Here is a 25,757-nt window from a genome sequence, read left to right on the forward strand (position 1 = left end):
GGAGCTGGATAGTGAGAGCCATTTGGTATATAGGGTTGCCCCTACATGGACCAAAAGATTGCCACAACCAGAACAGAAAAAGATATTAAAAATATAAAACATTTCCTATTTTATGAAATTTCAAAACTATTTGTATTGTCCAGTCTAAGTGCTTCATTTTAAATATTTTAAATTTCAATAACGCTTAAAAAAACAAAGATCATCAATTTATTTCTTAGAATATTTCAAAAGAAAAAATTAATGTACATTAAAAAAAAAAAAAATTTGATTCTATTTTAAAAGAAGAACATTAGACAGTTTTATAAAGATCCATTTATTTATGTAAAACAAAATTCTGCTTCTTTAGGCAATCGTTGAGTCCAATCATCGAAATGGGTCCTTCAAACTATTGTACAGCATTCGCTCTTTTTGGGCGGTTGTTCGGTAGATTTGTCCTGCTAGAAATAAAAATAAAACATTACACATCAAGCAAAAAAAAAAAAAAAAAAAATTACAATAATCGATTAATTTTATGTGATGAATTGGTTTTGTATTAACATGTACATTGTGTTTTATCACTTATCTTTTTTCTTTTAGTTATGTTCACCCGAAAAAAGGCACATTACTATTTGCATGTAAGGGTTTACTATTTGCAACCATATTTAGGGAAGATAAGTGAAATGACAGTTATCTCCCCTACACATGGTCCCTGTACTGACATGCACAAGTTTACACGTAATGTAAACATGTCGGTTTATATTACATTTAAACTTCTTTATTTCAGTACAGTTAGGGGAGCAGGTAACAGGGAAGGAATTCCAAAGTCTAGCACTCCAAGGAAAAAAAAAAAAACTAATAAAATAGAAGGCCTTCCAGCATCTGGGGACCTCCACAGATATAACAATATGCTAAGACGATTTATGTTTGTATGTACGTTATCACCTTTCACACCGTCACCATGTTTGACTTAACGTCCGTTTTACACACTAGCATGCCTTGGACAATATGGCATAATCATGTTGATACCCCGGTTCCACCTGAATCACTGAAGTTAAGCAACGTTGAACCTGGTCAGTACTAAATGGTTGACCATTTGGGACTTCTAGGTGCTGTATGTGCTCTCCGCTTATCTCAGCATTGTTTCCAGTCATCCTGAACTTCTTCTTACCACTGGATTGAAACAGTGCTGATTCAGGAGAGGTGTGGTTAGGGATTGCGTAACCCTTGCCTCACAATTACATGTGCACCTGCATCTAGGGGTGTCCTTTGTCTTTCAAGACTGAACGGAGGCATCGCACCGGTACATTGGACAATTTTAAGAACTTAATTTCCAAACTAGCCTATCTCTGACTAGGTATCATTCATTCATCTTTCTCTCAAGTCCTTCCTTATAATTTCCTCACATGTTTTAAGTGCCATCAGCTATAATCGAAACCGAAACCAAAACTTATGAGGAATTCTTGGTAAAATTATTTATAAAAAAAAAATAGATGTCTTAAGTGCCATCAGCTATAATCGAAACCGAAACCAAAACTTATGAGGAATTCTTGGTAAAATTATTTATAAAAAAAAAATAGATGTCTTAAGTGCCATCAGCTATAATCGAAACCGAAACCAAAACTTATGAAGAATTCTTGGTAAAATTATTTATAAAAAAAAAAATAGATGTCTTAAGTGCCATCAGCTATAATCGAAACCGAAACCAAAACTTATGAAGAATTCTTGGTAAAATTATTTATAAAAAAAAAAATAGATGTCTTAAGTGCCATCAGCTATAATCGAAACCGAAACCAAAACTTATGAAGAATTCTTGGTAAAGTTATTTATCAAAAAAAAAAAAAAATAGATGTCTTAAGTGCCATCAGCTATAATCGAAACCGAAACCAAAACTTATGAGGAATTCTTGGTAAAATTATTTATAAAAAAAAAAATAGATGTCTTAAGTGCCATCAGCTATAATCGAAACCGAAACCAAAACTTATGAGGAATTCTTGGTAAAATTATTTATCAAAAAAAAAATAGATGTCTTAAGTGCCATCAGCTATAATCGAAACCGAAACCAAAACTTATGAGGAATTCTTGGTAAAATTATTTATCAAAAAAAAAATAGATGTCTTAAGTGCCATCAGCTATAATCGAAACCGAAACCAAACCTTATGAGGAATTCTTGGTAAAATTATTTATAAAAAAAAAATAGATGTCTTAAGTGCCATCAGCTATAATCGAAACCGAAACCAAAACTTATGAGGAATTCTTGGTAAAATTATTTATAAAAAAAAAATAGATGTCTTAAGTGCCATCAGCTATAATCGAAACCGAAACCAAAACTTATGAGGAATTCTTGGTAAAATTATTTATAAAAAAAAAAAAAAATAGATGTCTTAAGTGCCATCAGCTATAATCGAAACCGAAACCAAAACTTATGAGGAATTCTTGGTAAAATTATTTATAAAAAAAAAATAGATGTCTTAAGTGCCATCAGCTATAATCGAAACCGAAACCAAAACTTATGAGGAATTCTTGGTAAAATTATTTATAAAAAAAAAATAGATGTCTTAAGTGCCATCAGCTATAATCGAAACCGAAACCAAACCTTATGAAGAATTCTTGGTAAAATTATTTATAAAAAAAAAAATAGATGTCTTAAGTGCCATCAGCTATAATCGAAACCGAAACCAAAACTTATGAAGAATTCTTGGTAAAATTATTTATAAAAAAAAAAATAGATGTCTTAAGTGCCATCAGCTATAATCGAAACCGAAACCAAAACTTATGAAGAATTCTTGGTAAAGTAATTTATCAAAAAAAAAAAAAAATAGATGTCTTAAGTGCCATCAGCTATAATCGAAACCGAAACCAAAACTTATGAGGAATTCTTGGTAAAATTATTTATAAAAAAAAAATAGATGTCTTAAGTGCCATCAGCTATAATCGAAACCGAAACCAAACCTTATGAGGAATTCTTGGTAAAATTATTTATAAAAAAAAAAATAGATGTCTTAAGTGCCATCAGCTATAATCGAAACCGAAACCAAACCTTATGAGGAATTCTTGGTAAAATTATTTATAAAAAAAAAATAGATGTCTTAAGTGCCATCAGCTATAATCGAAACCGAAACCAAAACTTATGAAGAATTCTTGGTAAAATTATTTATAAAAAAAAAAAAATAAATAAATGTCTTAAGTGCCATCAGCTATAATCGAAACCGAAACCAAAACTTATGAGGAATTCTTGGTAAAATTATTTATCAAAAAAAAAAAATAAATAAATGTCTTAAGTGCCATCAGCTATAATCGAAACCGAAACCAAAACTTATGAGGAATTCTTGGTAAAATTATTTATAAAAAAAAAAAAAAAATAGATGTCTTAAGTGCCATCAGCTATAATCGAAACCGAAACCAAAACTTATGAAGAATTCTTGGTAAAATTATTTATCAAAAAAAAAAAAAAAATAAATGTCTTAAGTGCCATCAGCTATAATCGAAACCGAAACCAAAACTTATGAGGAATTCTTGGTAAAATTATTTATCAAAAAAAAAAAAAAAATAGATGTCTTAAGTGCCATCAGCTATAATCGAAACCGAAACCAAAACTTATGAGGAATTCTTGGTAAAATTATTTATCAAAAAAAAAATAGATGTCTTAAGTGCCATCAGCTATAATCGAAACCGAAACCAAACCTTATGAGGAATTCTTGGTAAAATTATTTATAAAAAAAAAAATAGATGTCTTAAGTGCCATCAGCTATAATCGAAACCGAAACCAAACCTTATGAGGAATTCTTGGTAAAATTATTTATAAAAAAAAAATAGATGTCTTAAGTGCCATCAGCTATAATCGAAACCGAAACCAAAACTTATGAAGAATTCTTGGTAAAATTATTTATAAAAAAAAAAAAAAAAATAAATGTCTTAAGTGCCATCAGCTATAATCGAAACCGAAACCAAAACTTATGAGGAATTCTTGGTAAAATTATTTATCAAAAAAAAAAAATAAATAAATGTCTTAAGTGCCATCAGCTATAATCGAAACCGAAACCAAAACTTATGAGGAATTCTTGGTAAAATTATTTATAAAAAAAAAAAAAAAAAATAGATGTCTTAAGTGCCATCAGCTATAATCGAAACCGAAACCAAAACTTATGATGAATTCTTGGTAAAATTATTTATCAAAAAAAAAAAAAAAATAAATGTCTTAAGTGCCATCAGCTATAATCGAAACCGAAACCAAAACTTATGAGGAATTCTTGGTAAAATTATTTATAAAAAAAAAATAGATGTCTTAAGTGCCATCAGCTATAATCGAAACCGAAACCAAACCTTATGAGGAATTCTTGGTAAAATTATTTATAAAAAAAAAATAGATGTCTTAAGTGCCATCAGCTATAATCGAAACCGAAACCAAAACTTATGAGGAATTCTTGGTAAAATTATTTATCAAAAAAAAAATAGATGTCTTAAGTGCCATCAGCTATAATCGAAACCGAAACCAAACCTTATGAGGAATTCTTGGTAAAATTATTTATAAAAAAAAAATAGATGTCTTAAGTGCCATCAGCTATAATCGAAACCGAAACCAAAACTTATGAAGAATTCTTGGTAAAATTATTTATCAAAAAAAAAAAAAAAATAGATGTCTTAAGTGCCATCAGCTATAATCGAAACCGAAACCAAAACTTATGAGGAATTCTTGGTAAAATTATTTATAAAAAAAAAATAGATGTCTTAAGTGCCATCAGCTATAATCGAAACCGAAACCAAAACTTATGAGGAATTCTTGGTAAAATTATTTATAAAAAAAAAAATAGATGTCTTAAGTGCCATCAGCTATAATCGAAACCGAAACCAAAACTTATGAGGAATTCTTGGTAAAATTATTTATAAAAAAAAAAATAGATGTCTTAAGTGCCATCAGCTATAATCGAAACCGAAACCAAAGCTTATGAAGAATTCTTGGTAAAGTTATTTATCAAAAAAAAAAAAAAAATAGATGTCTTAAGTGCCATCAGCTATAATCGAAACCGAAACCAAAACTTATGAGGAATTCTTGGTAAAATTATTTATAAAAAAAAAATAGATGTCTTAAGTGCCATCAGCTATAATCGAAACCGAAACCAAATTTATGAAGAATTCTTAGTAAAATTATTTATCAAAATAAATGTCTTGAGTGACATCAGCTATAATAGAAACCAAAACTTATGAAGAATTCTTGGTAAAATTATTTATTACAAGAAATAGAAGTACATAACAATTAAACAATCCGGATGTAAGCGTAACATAGAAAATGACATACATGCTATCGTATTAATATATAGATTAACTGGTGTAGCCATGCTGTAAAACAAATATGACATAGTTCTCTTTTTTATTGCTTCCCAATTTATCGACAACTTTTATAAGTAAAGTCTTCAATATAATAAAACTTTGTCTTTAAGATTCGGTGATATTTGTACAGTATTCTAGTAGTCATCTTCTGCCATCATTCCCCCCTCCCCTTCTGAAACTTGTTACCAAAATGCTCTGCTTGTCTGATTTTTAAAAGATAGCATGTATCTGAAACCGCATTCTTTTCTTGTAATGTTTTGCTACTTCATAGTCTTTGCTGTCTCTGTTCTTTACTATTGCTCTTTTTTCACCAGTTTGGGACTAAATCTACAGGGACACTATTTAGGGAGTTCAGTAGAGAGACTTGCATTTCTATGCAGGGAGTTAAGTAGATTACGCTTGAACTTCTACATATCAGTACAGTCAGGGAAGCAGGGACCCGGAAAGGAATTCCAAAGTTTAGCAGTTCTAGAGAAGAAACTATTAGAGTATAAGGCTTTCCAGCATTTAAGTATCTCTACAGTGTAAGGTGGGATTTTGCTGTTTGTCGCGTTAGTCGGGAGTATTTACATCAAGGGGGTACACGTGTCTTGAGTTCAGCTGTGCACATTCTATTAAAATAAACAAAGTGTTGCAAGATTTTGGTGATGGGAGAGAGGTTGGAGTTTGGTACGTAGTGTGGGATCTTTTAGGTTGGAAACTCTTTTTTTGGATTCTATTTAAGACTGAGAGATTAATTTATTTGCCTTTCTGCAAGGTCGAGTTTAAAGTGAGTTATTACCACTATTGAACCCTCTTCACTTTTTGCACTAAATTTTCCAATGTTAGAAATTAAATAATTTTTCATTCATCACTTGTGTTATTTCTATGCTAGTGTGCCTGTGATGTGTAAAAAATTACTGCATAATTGTTTGTTGCTTTTCAACTTATTGAAATATTTTATAACAAATGATTAATCTAATAATATATGTGGTGTGCACCTTCATGACGGTTAGTTCTGACTCCTTTCTATTGAGACTGACAATGCTCAGACTGGAGTCAGCTCTGAGTGGCAACCATCTGTGTTGGTATGGATGTGTTGAATTAAGCTCTGGTTGGAAACACAAATGTACAACTGAGATAAACAACTAAAAAGCAGACTGAGAAAGTCTTAGAATTGCTCAGTCTCAAGCAATGGCACACTGGAACCAACATAAAGCATAGAAAAAAGAGTTTTGGTCGTGAGGCTGGATTGAACCCGGGTGCCTTGACGCAAAAACACTTTGTGCTGTCATGGCCAACATGCAATGTAGATCTGATATGGGAGAGACATTTTAAACGATGAAGTTGTCCCTAGAATTGACGACTTTTGTATAATCATCTAAGTAGGTGCTCATCTTCCATGGGAGGGTTGGTTATTCTCTTTTTTTTTTTTTTTACTAAAATATTTAAGTATTTGGCAATTCGGAATCTTAACTCATTGATTTAAGGGAGTGAACTCCATTTTACTAAGAATTGTAAGAAAAAAAAAACTAAGATCCATGCTGTTACAAGCATACAAACAAACCTTTACCTCAGTCATATGTTAATAGCAACTTCCGGTAAGCAACCATGAATCATTTTAATTGAAAAAATGTGACATAATTAGGGACTCTAATCAAAAGCATAAGTCATTAGAAACATGTGTCACCCAAAATGAAACAAATCAGAAATAAATGTACATACCGTAGGTGGAGGTAAATCTTCTTTCTGCTGGAAGAAAAATTAAAGTAAATAAATATCATCTCTTTTGAAAGAAAGATAATGTCTCAAACTGGAAAAATTTGAAAAAGAAAAAAGGAAATAAAAAAAACGTATAAAATCGATACAGAAAACAAGAGAAAACAGTCTCATCATGTAAATAGATTTGAATACTTTCTTCTCTTATTCGTCAGGCATACTTTTGTGTGACAGGACGGGTATACATATATATATATATATATATATATATATATATATATATATATATATATACATAGATAGATATGCATTTATACATACACATATATATAGACATACATATATATATATACATACATACATATATATAGCCATACATACATATATGCATACATACATATATATATATATAAACATACATATATATAAAGATATATACGTACATGATGATTGCAACGTCTTGTCAGACGAGTGCCACTCCCTCAGACATTTAAAATTCATGAGCCCAAATGCCTGAGGGAGTATCTATACAAATAGTATGTTACAGAATCTTAGCTTTGTACGACAGCTAAGTCTCTCTCTTGGTTCAAAATGCTGAGATCCAGCAACAAGCAAGAGCAAGATAGCCAGCAACAAATTAAACTGCAGACCAGTTTAATGTGGGTAATGGTCTTCTGCTTTATGGTTTTTTAAATCAGAGATTTGCTTCTCCTAGAAAGGTTGCCTTCACCACGGCTTACGGGAGCCCTCTCCACCCCAATACACATATACACACACACACAAATATACACGGTGCTAGTTGGCCGTTGACCCAGAAATAGTGTTCATTCGCCCTTTGGAAGGTCTTGTTTTTAATCCTTCAGTCCTGAAGGATTAAACATATACGTACATACATGCATACATACATACATACATAATACATACATACATATATATATATGCATACATACATATATACAGACATAAATAATACATACATACATACATACATACATACATACATACATACATAAACATGTATGTATAAGTTGGAAATTCATAATGTGTAAATTTGCGCCTGATTCCACGTACGCTTCTAGAGAAGTATTTTCAGGGTTATAGGTGGTGCAAGAAGCATAAAAACGATATTGCTTTTTATTTGTATTTTATTTTGATATTTCGAGCGGACTTCCGTCGTAGTTACAAAATGTAGCAAAATGAATCAGAATGGAAATATTTGGGTTGCGTTCATTGCTTTTAATAATGCTCATGATAATTCACACGAAATGTCATAATTGTTTGACAAAAACGAACGTAGTCTTTATTAAATTTTTTAAATTTGAAATGCGTGTGCACCTGATCGAATCAGCATTAACATAAAATACAACTGCTTTCAATATATATATATATATATATATATATATATTAAGGGGATTAGAACAACAGTCTAAAGAGCAGAGTTTATTTTAATGTATTAGTAAATTCATTAATATAATTAAAATAAAATAAAATAAAACAGTGTTCGTTGTACTGTAGATATATAATAAGCTCAATAGGCATAGATATCCTAGAGCTATTTTAATATTGAGTAAAATGATTGATAATTTATAATAAAAATTGAAAATTAAAAATCGATTTTATCTTATTTTATTTTATCTTACTTTGTTTATCAACATCAAAATAAGTAACTGTTTTTCTTTATATTTTAAATATTTTCCAAATATATCTGCCTTACTTAAAAAATGCTAGTTTTATTTTTGGTGTCTTTAACCCCCCCCTCTTTTTGCTGATGAGGAGACTTTGTTTTATAAAATAAAAAGATAAAATTATTGTCCAAGCCTTATTGTCTGTCTCAATAAAAACGTTTCCGAAACGATCGTACAATTTATTGGTTTTGTTTGTTCTTCCTTGTGAAACCGATTTTTAATTTTTAATTTTAATTACAAATTATCAATCATTTTACTCAATATATATATATATATATATGTATATATATATAAATATATATATATATATATATATATATATATATATACATATATATATGCATACAAATAACACTAAGTATATATATATGTTATTTATTTATTTTATATCAAAAATTATTTTATCCACACACAAAGAAAATAATTTATATTAATATAAAACTAGCTTTATCTTTATGTTACGTCAATGAGTACATATTTGAAATACTCTAAAGATTATTTTGTTCATTTATAATTTTGTATTTGTATGATATTTATATAGTCTTTTATGCAAACATCATGCTATTATTTCAGATTTAATATTAATTAGTTTTAATTCCCATAATTATAAAAGAAAGTGCTTAAGTTATACAGATTACAAAGCTTAAAGCCAGGTCTATCAGATTCCACTCTTTTTAGAATTAACCATTCAATAAAGTATCATAGATATCTATTCTTAAGGTACCAAACGTGTTGAGAAAAAAGTCAAGTTAATGTGTTTCACATTATTAAATGACCTAGGGTAACCTACAGAAATCCCAATCCATCTGTTGTATGTTGCTGCCATGCTTAAACTCTGTCGAACTTGGGAATGTTTCTGTCGAACTCGGGAATCTGGACGGAATTTTTAACAGAACCTTTTATTTACTTCCAGGGGTTTCATGCTTCTCTTCTGTCAGTCTGTCAGGCTAGGGCTCCTAAGTAATTCGCAATTGTATTTTTGGAAAAAAAAAAAGTCTCTTCTTGATGTTATTTCAGATCATTTGAAACCGTAGCAGCAAGTTTAGTTCCCTCTCCATCAAGGCCAGAGGTTTTAGTGAAATATGTATATATATACTAGCAGACCGCTCAGCGTTGCCCGGTTGTAAAATATGCATAAATATTATATTTTAATTCATGCAGAAACTGAGATATGTGCATGTTTTTTTTTTTCAAAACAGTTCATCTCTTGTAAGTAAAAAATAAAATACTCGAGCTGAGATCTAAACCAAAACCTAAATACAATGAGTCAAGTACGATAACCATTAAGCCAACGTGACACGATTTTAAAAAGTGTTTTCAGACCTACTTATTCTTAACACAAGGAATCTGTCACATGAACGATTCATGCATGCACATTCGTGAAGCCATTGACAAACAGATAAAAATCTGATGACCCTCCACCTACTAAATTTTCAATTTTTAACCCTTAGCAACCCATTTTTCTGGATGAAAACCAATTAAAAAGTTTTCCACATGTCTGAATACCCTATATACCAAATTTCATGTTGTAGATTAAAAATTTGTTGAATATATAGGTTGAGAATTGCCCTCACACATATACGCATACACATTCTCACTTTTATATATATATATATATATATATATATATATATATACAGTGTCCCGCAAAAGTTTACAATACACATTTGAAACCGTCAGTTTTTGTATTTCTAGATTCCAAATGGTAATGAAACTTTTTATGAACATAGAAAATGTATTGAAACTAAAATAAAAACAGTGGGAAAAACAAAAAATAATAATTTAACACAATGCGAAGAGAAAACTCAATAATGAGCACTGCAAATGTTTACAACACATATAAAATTCATTAGATTTCTCAATAATTTTAAGACGGTTTATCATGGTAAAATGCTTAGAAGCTTCTAGAATGTTCAGGAATATACAATAGTGTTGTGAGACTGGATCTCACCTCATAATGGACTCGTCCAGATCCTATATAATCAGCTTCCAAGGCTTGTCGGTTGAGTGAGATCTCAACGGATATTGTACCTCGGGGAGTGAGATGTTACTGATACCTGCAACTACTATTATTCTCTTTATCTTTCTCTATATCCTTGTACCTTTCCTTAATAAACTTGTAAACCACCTACTACATGTTTTCCCGTGTCGTTCTTGTGGACCCAACTGAGCCCCACAACAAATAGACATCAAAGTAATCAATTAGTAAAAGTATTGCGTCATTCTTTATCTAATAACCGTATTGTAAGCAACCACATCATGGGAAAGAATTAACAGATTGGTCAAGAGCTCAGAAAACGAATTGTAAGTCTTCATCGAAGTGGATTAGAATATAGAACAATATCCAAACAGTTGATGGTTCCATTAAATTCTGTTGGAACAATAATTCGTCACTGGAAGTCTTACAGATCAACCCTTCATTTGGCCAGATTAGATCGTCCTCGAAAAATAACCAAATATGCTGAAAGGTTATTAATAAGGAAAGTTATGAATTCGCCTAGAATTACTCTTGGAGAGCTGCAGAAGGACTAAGAAAACAGTGAAATTAAAGTTAGCATGTACAATCAGTAGAACCTTTCACCTTTAAGACATCTTCTCTAGATCAGCAAGGACCCCCCCCCCTTATTAAGTCAAAGCTAGGCTTGATTTTGCAAATGAGTATGCAAGCAAGCCTCTAGAGTTTTGGCATAATTGACTTGTTTGGCACTCCAAATACACCGAAAGTTTGGAGAAAAAAAATACTGAATACCATTCAAAAAACACCATTCCAACAGCAAAATTTGGAGGAGGATCCAGTATGATCTGGCTACAATGAGAAATGTCTAAACCTTCAAATTAGATAATATAGAAAACACTCAATGTGAAGCTATAAAAATTAATCATTTTGAAAAAATCAACAACTCAGTATTTTATAAATAAAGCTATATATATTTGACTATTACTGTAGTGAGTGAATCGAAATGTGATTTGGACGAATGCTAAAAAGCAAATGGCTCAAATAGCTACCCTTTTTCTTTCTCCATTTCGCGCGAATCCGCTCTTCTCTCCACTTCCAAAAACAAAATAGTTTTCACATCACTGGAAATCGTTTTAAATCCAAGAAGTAACAAACCTATGTTAAATTAATAAAATATCTAAAACTAGTAACCAGGTGAACGAAATGAGATTTTTCCAGATTTCTCTAGCTGGACAGCTCCTCGAACATGACTCAAGAACATATACTCAACAAACTCTGGGAAGACAAGATGAAAAATGAATATTCAATGATTCACATACAAGCCTTCCTTCATCTCACACATACAGTTTACATAGTGTCATGGGATGATATATTTTCCCCTTTTAATATGAAGAAATTATGATTTATTACACAAAATATAATATTAATTATCCAAATAATGACATATAATAAAAAGAAAACATAATAATAAATAATTATTAATATAATTAATAATTACAATTATAATATTAATTATCCAAAAATAATATATAATAAAAAAATAAATTATAATAAAAATAATTAATAATATTATTATTAATTATAACAAAATAACAATACTTAACATCATCATATAATAATAATAATAAAAATAATAAATTGCTTAATTAAAAGGAAATAACAATAAAAGATTATATAAAATAATATAAAAAGTATTACTTAAGAATTTGAATGTAAAACGTTTTTTTTAGCATCCCTGGAGATTTTCAAAACATGGAACAGAAAACATTCTAAACCGTTTTCTCCAGAACCTTCTCTAGCCATAGTTATAAATAGCGAATGATCATTATTTTTAAATCAGTTATAACACGACGTTGGGACGCAATGAAAGGTAACCACCTATTATAACTCTGACCAAAGGAAAACACAAGAAAACTCGAGTCGTTAAAATAACAGATGAATGAAACAAGATACAGAGAAAAATCTCTTTCATCAAAAACTGGTAAATATAGATTTTTCTGAATTATATTTGACCAAAAAGCATTTATGTCTAAAGATAAAAACATGCATTACTATAAAAACATTAAAAGGGAAATAATTAGAGAACAGAATTATTCCCCTTACACTATCAATAATAATTAGCTTATTAGAGATTCGTTTTCTTTACTAATTTGGATTTTGTTTCTCTTTTTCTATGTTAATTAAAATTTGCTTTTTCTTTTCAAATTATCTTTTTTTACTCTTTTATTTTTCATTGATATGTTTGCGGTGTTCCGATACCCCTAGACTAGGAATAAATCCGTAACACATTGTAGTGAGTGCCAGGCGAACAGAAACGAATTGCCACTCACATCTACATACACATACACCAACGCATACTGCTAAATATTCACTTTCATATGTTGCGGTAGGTTTGCGTGTTCGATGACATAAATTAATGAAAATATGTACCGAGTTTATATATATGAAACTGAAGACTTTATTTAAACATGAAAGAAACATAAACTTTTTTTTAGAACGATGTTCAGTTGGATCGTAAAGAGAGTATCCAGTGTTTATATGGAACACGTGTTCATGCGAGGTAATCAATTGTTCGTTTAATTTTCATGGTGAAATTAAGTTTTAAGTAGACAAACAATAGCTTACCCTCGATAAGATTTAGACTCACACCTTAAAGAGGATAGTTTTGATTGGGTCATGTAGCGCATATTTTTTGGAACGATCATGTCACGTGCCGTTCGACAATTGTGTCGAGGTGAAAAGAGAGAGAAAGAAGAAGAAAAAAGAAGAGAAAGAAATGAAAGGTCCAAAGAAAGTGATCTCGATGACTTATGTTTGTTTGTTTTTGTTTTACGGCATATCAACCCTTTTCATGTTATTTAATGCCGAATCCAGTGATTTTGAAGAACGATTTTTTAATAGAGTATATTTGTTTTGTTTTTTTTTGTTTTTTTTTTAAGTCGGTTTCTATTTAACCCATAGCTGGGACCCTAACAGGTACTACCATTCCGGGTCAGAGTAGACCTGGGAGCAATGACAATTAAAGGGTGGCTCCACACTCTCCAAAGCTCGCAAGCTGGGGCCTCACCATCAGATATAGTTTAAGGTCATATCCAGGACCCGATGACGTATGTCGGATATCAGATTAACAGGGCCACATTGTTTGTGTGAGTTGCAGTAGTTTTCTATGCATATATTAATTACGTACATATATCACTATGAACATATTGATTTACTCAGCTTCCGCTACCGAACAGGAGTTTGCATAAATGAAAACTTACTGATTGAAAATAATTTTATATTTATGTATAACTATTTTTATATTTATAGATAATACTTTTATATTTATATATAATACTTTTATATTTATATGTAATTATTTTTATATTTATATATAATTATTTTTATATTTATATATAATTATTTTCTTATAAAAAGTTTTAGATAAAAAATATTTTGTTATAAAATTTCGTTTTTTTTTCTCTGAATTTTTACTTTACAAAAATCTATTTATGTTTTAGTTAGCTAACTAGTCACCCACCCATTCAGGCGAAATAAAATGTAGGAGCTATTACTTTTGGAACGCCCCTCGTAGTTAAAGGTCATACACAGGAACAGAGAGAGAACAGCTTCACCTACTTTACTCCTATTGACAGGCAAGAAGATACTCCCCTCACCCCCACTAAGGGTAAATACAACAGCCTATTGCTTTTTAATTGTTAGCCTCAAAATCCATTAAACCATTCCTGTAGTGATCTTTTCTCTGTTGATTGCTGTGTAATGCTGGTTCTGTGCAGTTCTAGGTGGTCCAACCTTCCAGGCTTTGCCTTCTTTTTTTGAAAAGGATTAGTTTATTGCTAATCGCCTAAGGCACCCCACTGGGAATGCCGATGGGGCTTCTCTGAAGCACTGGGCTTTTTCAATCCCATTTTCTGACCTTAGTGTCACAATTCTTGTGGTAGGAGAGAACTAAATGCCCAACATATGCACTTGTTGCACAAAGATTAAAAATAAAGTCAATTAATTAATTAAATTAATTAATTAAAAAAGAAAACAGCAACAAACAGATATACTTACTTTATCCTGTTTCAATAAAACTGGTTCTTCATCCTATAAAAAAACAAAGAAACAAATCTGTTATGTAATATATGTTATCTGCCATATTTATACCCAGATATAAAAGGGGGAAAGTTTGAACGCCTACTTACATGGCCATTATGTTTGAACCGTTTTCGTTAGAGTTCAAACCTCTCTTGGACCCCCATGCCATCTGAGACTATCGAAAAGGAAAACCAATCAAAGATAAATAAATCCGACTCTGCTTTTCTTTCTGCTTTAGCATCACTTTCCAAACAATATCTGCTTCTATTTTTTTCTAACTGTTCATTTCGTCTGTGATGATATTAACAAAAGCCACCGTTTTAACACCAGCTTAAAACGTCTCTTCCTGCCACTCTGGGGGCACATGTCCATCTCCACTGGTTGCATTTTTCCTTCTGCTCCACTACACGCTGGCTTTTAACAGCCATTTCTCATCTTCGACTTTACATTTCATATGTCCTTTATTTTCAACCACACTTTTTCTTCTTCTGACCACATATTGTCCTTTTTTCTTTTTCTTGTCGTGCAAGCTCGTGCACACTGTCTAATTTGCATATGTGCTTTTTTTGGCTACTGCTGCTAATATCCTTGCTAACTATCTTACAGCTCCTGCTCATATTTTCCCCACTTGCAGATACACGCTCTGTTTCATTACTAGACATTGTGTTTAAGTATCTTCAACCTCTCTGCCATGAGGATACTCTACAAGTAAACTCTTTGTTGTTGTTGATTGTTGTTGATTGTTGTTGATTGTTGTTGAGCATTGTTCATATATTTTCATATGAATCATATGATTATTGTTGGCATTTGTTTCTTCAATATCTCTCTAGTTAGAATTCTTTCTAGAAAGACATCGGGAGAGATCACGTGTAAGTTGCCTAAGTGAAAATATTTCTGTGGAATGAACTGGATTTGAGTTTGGCATACCAGACACTTGGATATCTATGTATCTCATATATAGATTAAGTGTTATCAATTTATTCTGGCGATTCTTCATTGCAATACATAATTGGAAAAATGTTTTAGTGTTAGAAAAAAGAAGGTCCTTTTTAAAAACTTTATGTAACTTTCTTTCTAATATGTAAAAACAGCTGGTGCTACCAGATCAGTCTGTTTAAAGATAACGGCTAAAAAATGCATCAAACATTTAAAGTTTTTTGTTTTTTTTGCAAAGCTATAGACTAAACCAAATTTTTCGTAATTTTTGCCTCCTTACTTGGACCACCAGTTTGGCGTGGGTGGCAATTTGTGATCCTTAAACAGCTAAAACCCAGAAAAATGGATATGCACGCTGCAACACTATATTTTTGTCTTTACTTGGGTTATACAGACGTCGGAGAGGCTCGCTCTGATCAATTGGTTAGTTATGTCAAACCGCACTATACTACTAGACACTGTCCTCAAGTATCTGCAGTCTCTGTATAAGGGTTTATCAGGACAATCTGACCTGAGGATACTTTACCCTAGAAGTAAAGCCTGACCAAACATTTAAAATAACATTCAAAGGCTAAATAAGATCCACTTGACACAGCTATACACTGTTATGTACAAATAATGGTGCACCTTCTTTTTTTTATTATTGTATTTTCACCCCAAACGACGGTGCCACTTTGATGTAAAGGGCTACTATCTGGAGCATAATACTATGAAGGGAATTGAGCAGCAAGATGCCTGTTAACATTACACTTCAACTTCTGCATGTCAGTACAGTCTGGAAAGCAGGACCCAGGAAGGGAATTCCAAAGTCTAGCCATTCTAGGGAAGAAATTATTAGAGTAGAAATGTTTCTGGTATTAGGGGATCATTACTGTGTAGGGATGGGATTTTGCTGTTTGTCAGGTTTGTCAGGTGGTATTTACATCGAGGGGGTAGAAATGCTTGTAGTTTGTCAGAGCATCTACCATTATAATTCTTGTAAAACAGGCAGCGGGATGCAACATTTCATCAGTGGGAGAGGGGCTGAAGCCGAACTGACAGTTTGGGACCTATTAGGTTGGTGACTGTCTTTTGAACCGTGTCCAGGAGTGAGAGACTAGTAGCAGATACACCAGCCCAAATGTGACAACAATAACCCATACATGGGCGAATGGTGGCCTTGTAGAGGTACAGGATGCTTTCAGGCGTAAGTAACTTTCTGCTCTCAATGTATCTATTTCAGCTCATGTTATCTGTGAACGTTAAGCCAAGGAGTTTGAACAAATGTATCATTAGCCATAGTTATTAATGGTTGAGAAGGCTTCTTACAACTATTAAAGGAAAGAAACTTAGTCTTGGCAGCATTAAATGTTACCATCCATTTTTGTCCCCATTCCACTACAGACTGGGGGGTCCTTTTCTAGGGTTTCCGCGATTACCTTAGATATGTGTTAATTTGTTTTCCCCTCGTGCCAGCCATAGAGCATAGTGTTATCTGCAAATATACCCATCTCAAAGACAATTTTATCAGGGAGGTCATTTATGAATATCAGGAATAATAAAGCTCTAACGATCGAACCCTGAGACACACCCATATTTATATCATATTGTTTTGATATGCATTTATCAAGGACAACCTGGATTCTTCTCTTACTTAAAAAGAATTTAATTATGTTAAGTATTCGTTTAGTAATACCATATAATCTGATTTATCCTGCCGTGACAGAGTACAAACCTTTGTGGCTTAGTGGGGGATGCCCTTTTCTCTTCCCTGCAACCTCTCTCCCACAGAAGAGACGTTGCGAGCCTGTCTTTGTTTTATCGTTATTTTATCGTTATTTCCATGGCAAGTGCTCGTTTGAACTCCAATCTCTGGTCCCCTCTCGACAATCTTTCATGAAAAAATACCCGTCTAGCTGAAACCACATTTAATAATTTTCCCCATTCTTTATCTGTGCCTAAATCAAAACGTAGATTCCATGAACAAAGCTTCTTTCTTAGAAGTGTACGCATGTGGAACTCTCTTCCGTTTGCCTGTTTCCCACCTGGCTACGACTTGGATGTCTTCAAGTCCAACATAAACAAATTCCTGATGAATGCCCCCTTAAGTAAGACACTTTATCAAATCTCTATTACTAACGATTAATACAATATTATCCCATTAATTACTGTGCACACAATAACCCTTATCCCCGAGTGGCTTCCGGGCATTGATAACTGGTGACTACCATGTAAAAAAAAATAATTTACACTGAAGTAAAATGAAAAAACAAGCAAACTACATAGATACCCTTATTATCTTTAATAATGAAGAGTGCTGTCAGAGAGTCCCGATTGACCTAAATATGTGATGATATTGATTATTTCCCCTCACTGATAAATTGGACTATTATATGATATGGATTATTTTCTCTCACTGATAAATTAACACAGCGGCAAGTATAACCTCTAGTTTTGTGGCGAGTAAGTCAACATTCAGATTAACCTATAATATGGCTCCTCTGAAACATAGAGTTCCGACGTTTGCTTGGTCTGTGCCATGCTTAAATAATGATAAATGCTAGATATATTTGATTAATATAAAATATATATGTTCTAAACTTTTAATTGTACTTTGTGCAGTTTTGAGTGCTGGCCATCGATAAAGGAAGCAGCAATTTTTAACGTGCATGCATTATTTTTGTTAGGTTTCTATTTACTTCTTTTGTGTCTATACATGAGGTGTCTTCAACAAGTTTCCAGACATTTTTCGTATGGACACACATGAAACTCTAATCCCCTTCAAAGTAATCTCCTCCGGCTGCAATTCACTTGTTATACCGTTCCAACAACTTCTGGAAGGCTCCATGGAAGTCCTCTTATGTGAGCATGTCAATGACCCTTGTGGACTGGTGCAATTGCCTTCATAGCAATGCCACTGACCCGATTTGAAGAGTGCTGGCCTCTTCCGACAGAATCTCTTCTTGAACTCCCTTAAAATCTCAACATAGTATTCCTTATTGACTGTCTATCCAGTGGGAACCCACTGCATTTAGATCATACCTGTGCTGTCAAAAAAAAAAGGATCATAAGTTTCTAGGTGGATTTGCTCTGTCTGCCTTCTTGGGTTTGAGAAAGCTAGCATACTTTCACTGAGAACTGTGTCTCTTAATCTCCGGGTCATAGAAGTAGATCCATCTTTAATCGCAAGTCACCAAAGAATAAAGAACTGCAGGATTTGAATTAATCAGTTCGATCATCTCTCTGCTGGTATGACAATAACTTTCTTTCTGATCTCTTCTGAGCACCCTTGAGACAAACTTTGTGCACATCTTCCGCATATTCAGTTCTTTGCAAATAATTGTGAGATCAAAACCAAATTCGTCAGTCATCTCATAGGACGTATAGCAATGCCTTTACAAAAACAAGTCTGGAAATTTATTTCAGGTACCTCGTATGTACATGTGTAACATTAAGAAATAATTTGATTACATACATTAAAAGTTTATAAAACTTAGTGAACCTTGCTTTCTTTCTTGATTACTTGCACCTGGTCTTCAATGATCGAGCAATTCCATCTTTCAAAAAACGGGATAACATGTAAATTTATACACACATGTACGCACACACACACACACACACACACACACACACACACACACACACACACACACACACACACACATTGATTTCAAGGTTATAAAGGTTTTTTGAAGCATGAAAACGATATTATTTTTTTGTATTTAATATTTTATTTTGTATATTTCAAGCAGTCCTTGCTTAAAATATAAAAAATAAAATATTAAATACAAAGAATAATATCGTTTTCATGCTTCAAAAACCCCTTATAACCTTGAAATCACTATTCTACAAGGATACGTGGACTTTCATTTCAACATTGTATATATATATATATATATATATATATATATATATATATATATATATATATATATATATATATATATACACACACACAGAGTGGCCAAAAAAATAGGCTCCAACTCTAATTAGGCCGCGTTTCTTAGTGTTTTGTCTGAATAAAATGACACTTTGGTCATAACTAGTTTATTATATTCCAAACATCACATCAAAACACAAGGGTCTTTGGCCTTTTTTTTTCTCCGTTCTAATCATATATATATGTATATATATATATATATATATATATATATATATATATATATATATTATAAGGTAAAATTAAAAGCCAAGAACAATGCGAGATTTTTTTTTTTTTATATAGAGTAAAATTAAATGCAAACAAAAGAAATAAAGTTCTTTTTTTTGTTGGTTGGTTTTTCTTTTTCACACAAATTTTAACTCTAAACAACAGTAATTTTTTTTCTGTTGTATTCAATGGTGATATATACAACAGAAAAAAAAATTACTGTTGTTTAGAGTTAAAATTTGTGTGAAAAAGAAAAAACAACCAACAAAAAAAAGAACTTTATTTCTTTTGTTTACATTTAATTTTACTCTATATAAAAAAAAAAATCTCGCATTGTTCTTGGCTTTTAATTTTACCTTATAATTTTCTTCAACAATGCTTCAAGCAAACTACAACCTACTTATATATATATATATATATATATATATATATATATATATATATATATATATATATATATATATATATATATATATACCTGCTTGATTTATTGAATCTTGTCTTCGCTGATTGGGCAATTAATTTTTTTAAAAAATTGCTTTGCAGAATTTCTCACTCACTGTCCTCAACCCCAGTAAATGCAGTGAGGAATTCGCAAAGCAAATCAGCTCAACAGTACAAAATTGTTATTTTGCTTCAAATGTGTGTCTTGTATTCTTTACGAGAACGTTAAAGCTATCCTCTTGAAAAGATATTCTACCTCCCCCCATCATAATAATAATGCAATTTACAATTTGGAATGTAGTTACAGTGCCAACTATGTGGGTCGAACAACATTGAGATTGGGTGGAAGAGTCCAACAGCACGTACCTACAAAAATCAGAAATGGGACATACCAAATAACAGCTGTACTTGCCAACACATAGGGATCTTCAATAACAGACCATATCATTAAAAACTCGTCATGTGCAGCGAACTTTAGCACGAACTCATTTTCAATTCTGAGTCGTGCTCACTCATTATTCCATTTAAGGATCTTGGAGACTGTAAACGTTCGGTTGATAAGGCCATCTATCTGTAAACAAAGGGAATGCCTCTTGGGTTTGAGCGTGATTAGTTTCTAGCATCTTCAATAATATAACGTTGCTTTATTCTAATCGCTTTCCCCATATTTTTCTTTATTTTTCCCACACATAACGGAACTCAACGTGATTTTATTTTAAATTGTATATATTTTCGATTCCCTCCCTCCTTTTTTTAAACAAAAATCCCTCGGTACAGATTTGAGAAATCGAGGGCGAAACCAGTCAGCTGATTCTCCCACTTTTTTTTCTTCTCTTATCCTCTTTATTTTAAAATGTTTTTAATCATGGATTATAAAAGTTTTCCCTTCATGATTGCGATATTTAAATTCTGTACCTCCCAAAGAATCATGATATATATATATATATATATATATATATATATATATATATATATATATATATATATATATATATATATATATACTAGCAAAATTACCAGTTGTTGACTGGGTTCAAAAACAGCCTACAGAAAATGGACTCTGATTTATTAAAGTATGATAGGTTATGAAAATGAAGGGTTGTAAAGAGATAGCTTCGAATTTGGGGGTATCAAAACCAAAGCAAAGTATGATGAAAGTAAAAATAAAATAGATAAACCCCATAATTTATTATACCATACCTGTTCACACTTAAACACTTATCACAATATTCTGTGGATCTATATTAAAAAACCTTGTTAAACTTTGTGACATATTTCCATTCTATGGAGGTCAGGCGTGAACGAACACCCCATAATTTTATTATACCATATTTCTTCAAACTGAAACATAATCATCAAAGTATACTTACACAGATAGATATGAAAAGTCTTTATTAAAGTTTGTGCCTATTTCCATTCTATGGAGGCCAGGCGCGATCGCAGACGCCACAATTTTATTATACCATCCCTATTTAAGTTAAAACATACTTATCAAAGTATTCTTATGTACATCTATATCAAAAACACTTGTAAACTTTTTTTTTTTAATTTTATAATTTTTTATTTCCATACTTTGTGGACCAGGCGCGAACGCAGACTCCACAATTTTAATGAACCACCGTCCTGCAGGATCAAACATACCCATTCCTGTGTCTCGATATATCTTCTATCATTATATGTAATCAGTTTTTTAAAATAGTCAACCATATAGGAGCCTATTCGTGACCACACACACACACACACACACACACACACACATATATATATATATATATATATATATATATATACATATATATATATATATATACTACAATAATGATTAAATACCCATGGACACTAGTGTTTCATCATTTCAAGAATCCTCAGGGCAGGGTGTCATGGTTAACGCTAGTCAAGAGACTCGAACCCCGGCAACAGCAGTCATGTTTGGCTTCATTAGCAAGGACCTGAACCATCAACTGCGAGAGATACAGTTGAATTTATTTTATTATGTATTCTTATTATTTAATGCTTTTAACGTCAGTCAAAGTGATCTATTCATTATATGACGATCTATGCATATGAGCTAAGTTGATCGACTTTATTACAACTGAAAGTGCTTAACGATAAGAAACAAGTATATATATATATATATATATATATATATATATATATATATATATATATATATATATATATATATATATTTTATCCCTCCTCTCTTATTCCCATCATATCGACTGCTATACAATAATTTGTTCCAATTCTAATTTCATAAATTTTTCAAAGTCGATCTTGTCTTTTGTATAATACCGTTTTTTTCGTCTTCTGGTGCCGAAAGCATTTAGCTTCGAAATGCTATGGCCTAAAGAAATTTCTCCCTATTCCTCTTCTGTAACCTTTATTGACTTGATAATATGATAAAGTTCCTATGTAACTTTACTCTTTGTTACAATATATAATAATAATAATAATAATAATAATAATAATAATGATGATGATGATGATGATGATGATGAAAATATATATATAATGATAATAATAATAATAATAATAATATATGTATATATATATATATATATATATATATATATATATATATATATATATATATATATAAGCAGGCCGCTTGGTGTTGCCCAACCGTAAGATATGCTTCAATGCGGCAGAATAATCTATGCAGATAATTTATTCTTATAGAGACAGTTTTCTATCGAGTATTATATTAAACCTAATATATGGTAGTGAAATTAAAACTGAAAATATATGTATATGACTTGAGTGCCATCAGCTAGAGTCGAAACCAAAACGTACAACTCTTCACTTTTATCCTGAGCTTCTGAGCCACAAGTAATGAAATCAAAAGTATTTATATATAGATAATTTAATCCCAACCGAATAAAAAAGCTCAATACGCAATAGAGAGTAGAGCTTATAATAATAATAATAATAATAATAATAATAATAATAATAATAATAATAATAATAAAGACTTTGTAACTTGTTTTTTGGAGTATTCAGTCGAACAATAAATTTTGTTTATAATGTTCAACTTACAGTTTTAATTATCTTTCTCTTATATATATATATATATATATATATATATATATATATATATATATTGTTATGAGCATGTTAAGGTTATAAGGGCGGTAAAATTTAGTATAAATTCAAGCACAATATTGTGATATGTATATGTTCATGAAGAGACATGTACACACCAGTTGTTGTTGTTGTTATAAAAAGGTCTCCTCTTTTTTGTTTTTTAAGTTTCACACATTTTGATGTGATTCAAAACTGCTTACCTCATTAGCTCCATCAACCGTGACACTAGGAATATTTTCCTGCAAGATACGATAAACACAATGGATGAAATATAAACGAGCAACAAACAAATAAAAAGAAGGCAGAGATAAAGAAGTATGACACCCAACAAATATTTACTTTTGTAAATTTGACTAACCTATAAGGTTTCTTCGGCTCTCCTGAGACATATCCTTATCTAATAATAATAGTAATCTATAAAAATATTTACTTATGAAAATCAAACTTTCACATTTACAGATCGCTAAAATGATCCTATTTGTCCATCTCTCTTGATTAAAGCATAATCATGTTGACACACCAGTTTCCATTAGATCTCCACAATTAAGCCACGTTGAGCCTGGTCAGTACTGAAATGGGAGACCATTTGAGAATCCAGATGCTGTATGTGCTTTCCGCTTATCTCAGCATTGTTTCCAGTCATCCCGGACTTCTCTCTGCCACCGAACTCAAGCAATACTGATTCAGGAGAGGTGTGGTTGGATTTTTCGCAACACTTGTCTTACAATTACATGCGCACATATCCTTACAAGGGGTACCAATTGTCTTTCGAGACAACGGAGACATCTTGAAAACCAGTCCACTTTAATGATATTAAACCAACAGTGACAACAGCAAATCTGTATTTTATATTTTACTAGCCCGGGTTCCCAGCATTGCTCAGTGTTGTCCGGCGTTGCCTGGCGTTGCCTGGCATTGCCCGGCGTTGCCCGGATGTTTAGAGGTGTGTGTTTGAGCAAAAAAAAAAAAAAATGGTAGTAAGCAAGCAGGCCCGAACTGATACCGCCAAGGAGAAAAAGAACATGAAAAAAAAACATTATATCTTTGCTGTTGCGTCCATCGCCAAACGGGAAGTGGTGAAAGTTTAAATTAAGGCTAGTCAATCGAAAAGAGGGGGATGACTTTCAAAAATATCGGCGAAAAAAGTGACCCTCCCTGTAGAAAAGTGCCCAGTTGAGGGTGAAGAAATTAATATTTTTAGCCAATTTTTCGATATTTGTCGCCCGAAGAGTCGAGCTTCAAAACACTACCAATCTTGTGAAAATCCGTTGTCCAAAGTTTTAGGCATACATACATACATACATACATACATACATACATACATACATACATACATGCATTTAAACAGACAGGTGACATTTATATTATAGATTATAGATGTTCTAATGTTCTGTTACATGTATAGATGCGACTGAGATATATATGGATAGGTAAAGTTTAATACATTTAATGAAAAACGTATGAAAGGGATACTGTTTAAGTATAAAGACAATCCGAAAATGCAAACCGATGCAACCATTATAAACCCTTAATGAACTACATGTGGCTTACATCTTTGAGAAACCTTATTCAAAATTATTAAAAAATTGCTTTTTTTTCTTTGTACATGCAATCTAAATAAAAAGTCGTTCATGAAAAAACAAACAAACAAAAAACAAAGAATTATCAACATTGAGGACTTGAGGACATTGTGAAGGCTGCAGTGAAGAATGTGGGTTCCCGCTATCATACTAGAAACTACTCACACCTGAGAGTATCCTGTATCTCTGCAAGGCCATGATTCACCCATGCATGGAGTATTGTTGCTACATCTGGGCTGGTGCATCTACCGCTAGTCTCTCTCTTGGATAGGGTCCAAAGAAGAGTCTCCAATCTAATAGGTCCCACTTTGTCAACTACGCTCCAACCCCTGTCCCATCGCTGCAATGTTACATCCCTGTGCCTGTTTTACAAGTAATTTAATGGAATGTACTTTGATGAACTTGTTGCACTTGTGCCCACCTCCAACAAACATGCTTAGTAATAAAATCACACATCTTCACTGTTGAAGTCTCTCAATGACAGAAAGATTTCTACTCTAATAGTTTCTTCTCTAGAAACGCTACACTTTGGAATTCCCTTACTGCTGCCTGCTTCCCTGATTTTACTGATATGCAGACGTTTAAATGTAATGCAAACCAACATCTTGTTCATCTTCCGAAAGCATGGTTTGAAATAATAGCTCTTTACATCCAAGTGTCGATATGCATTGTTTAGAGTGAACGTGAGTAAAATAAATAAATAAATAAAACAAACAAAAAAGATTAAAAAAAAAACAAGGATTACCAATGCAAAGGAAGAAAAAAACAAAAATTATTAACAAAAAGGCAAAAACAAATTACCAACAAAGAAACAAATAGAAATAAAATTAATGTCAATAGAAATTTGGTTTTGAATT

General features: G+C 31.8%; 1 protein-coding gene across 4 annotated transcripts in view; it reads right to left on the reverse strand.

Annotated features, from left to right (window-relative positions):
• Nucleotides 1-297: 297 nt before the first annotated feature.
• Nucleotides 298-25,757, reverse strand: part of LOC145243959 (uncharacterized) — a 125,908-nt gene continuing 100,448 nt past the window's right edge. For 3 of the 4 annotated variants that reach the window (XM_080107088.1, XM_080107086.1, XM_080107089.1), the window contains 4 exons: nucleotides 23,521-23,559; nucleotides 14,701-14,733; nucleotides 7,009-7,035; nucleotides 298-437 (listed from right to left, as the gene is read on the reverse strand). In XM_080107088.1, the coding sequence (XP_079963214.1) occupies nucleotides 381-437; nucleotides 7,009-7,035; nucleotides 14,701-14,733; nucleotides 23,521-23,559 (156 nt within the window). In that variant the 3' untranslated portion in view covers nucleotides 298-380. The remainder of the gene's footprint in view (nucleotides 438-7,008; nucleotides 7,036-14,700; nucleotides 14,734-23,520; nucleotides 23,560-25,757) is intronic. The other variant, XM_080107087.1, reaches the window with a different exon arrangement.

The sequence above is a fragment of the Euprymna scolopes genome, chromosome 22 (genome assembly GCF_053919585.1).
Source record: "Euprymna scolopes isolate OS-2025 chromosome 22, ASM5391958v1, whole genome shotgun sequence".
Taxonomy (NCBI): Eukaryota; Metazoa; Mollusca; class Cephalopoda; order Sepiida; family Sepiolidae; genus Euprymna; species Euprymna scolopes.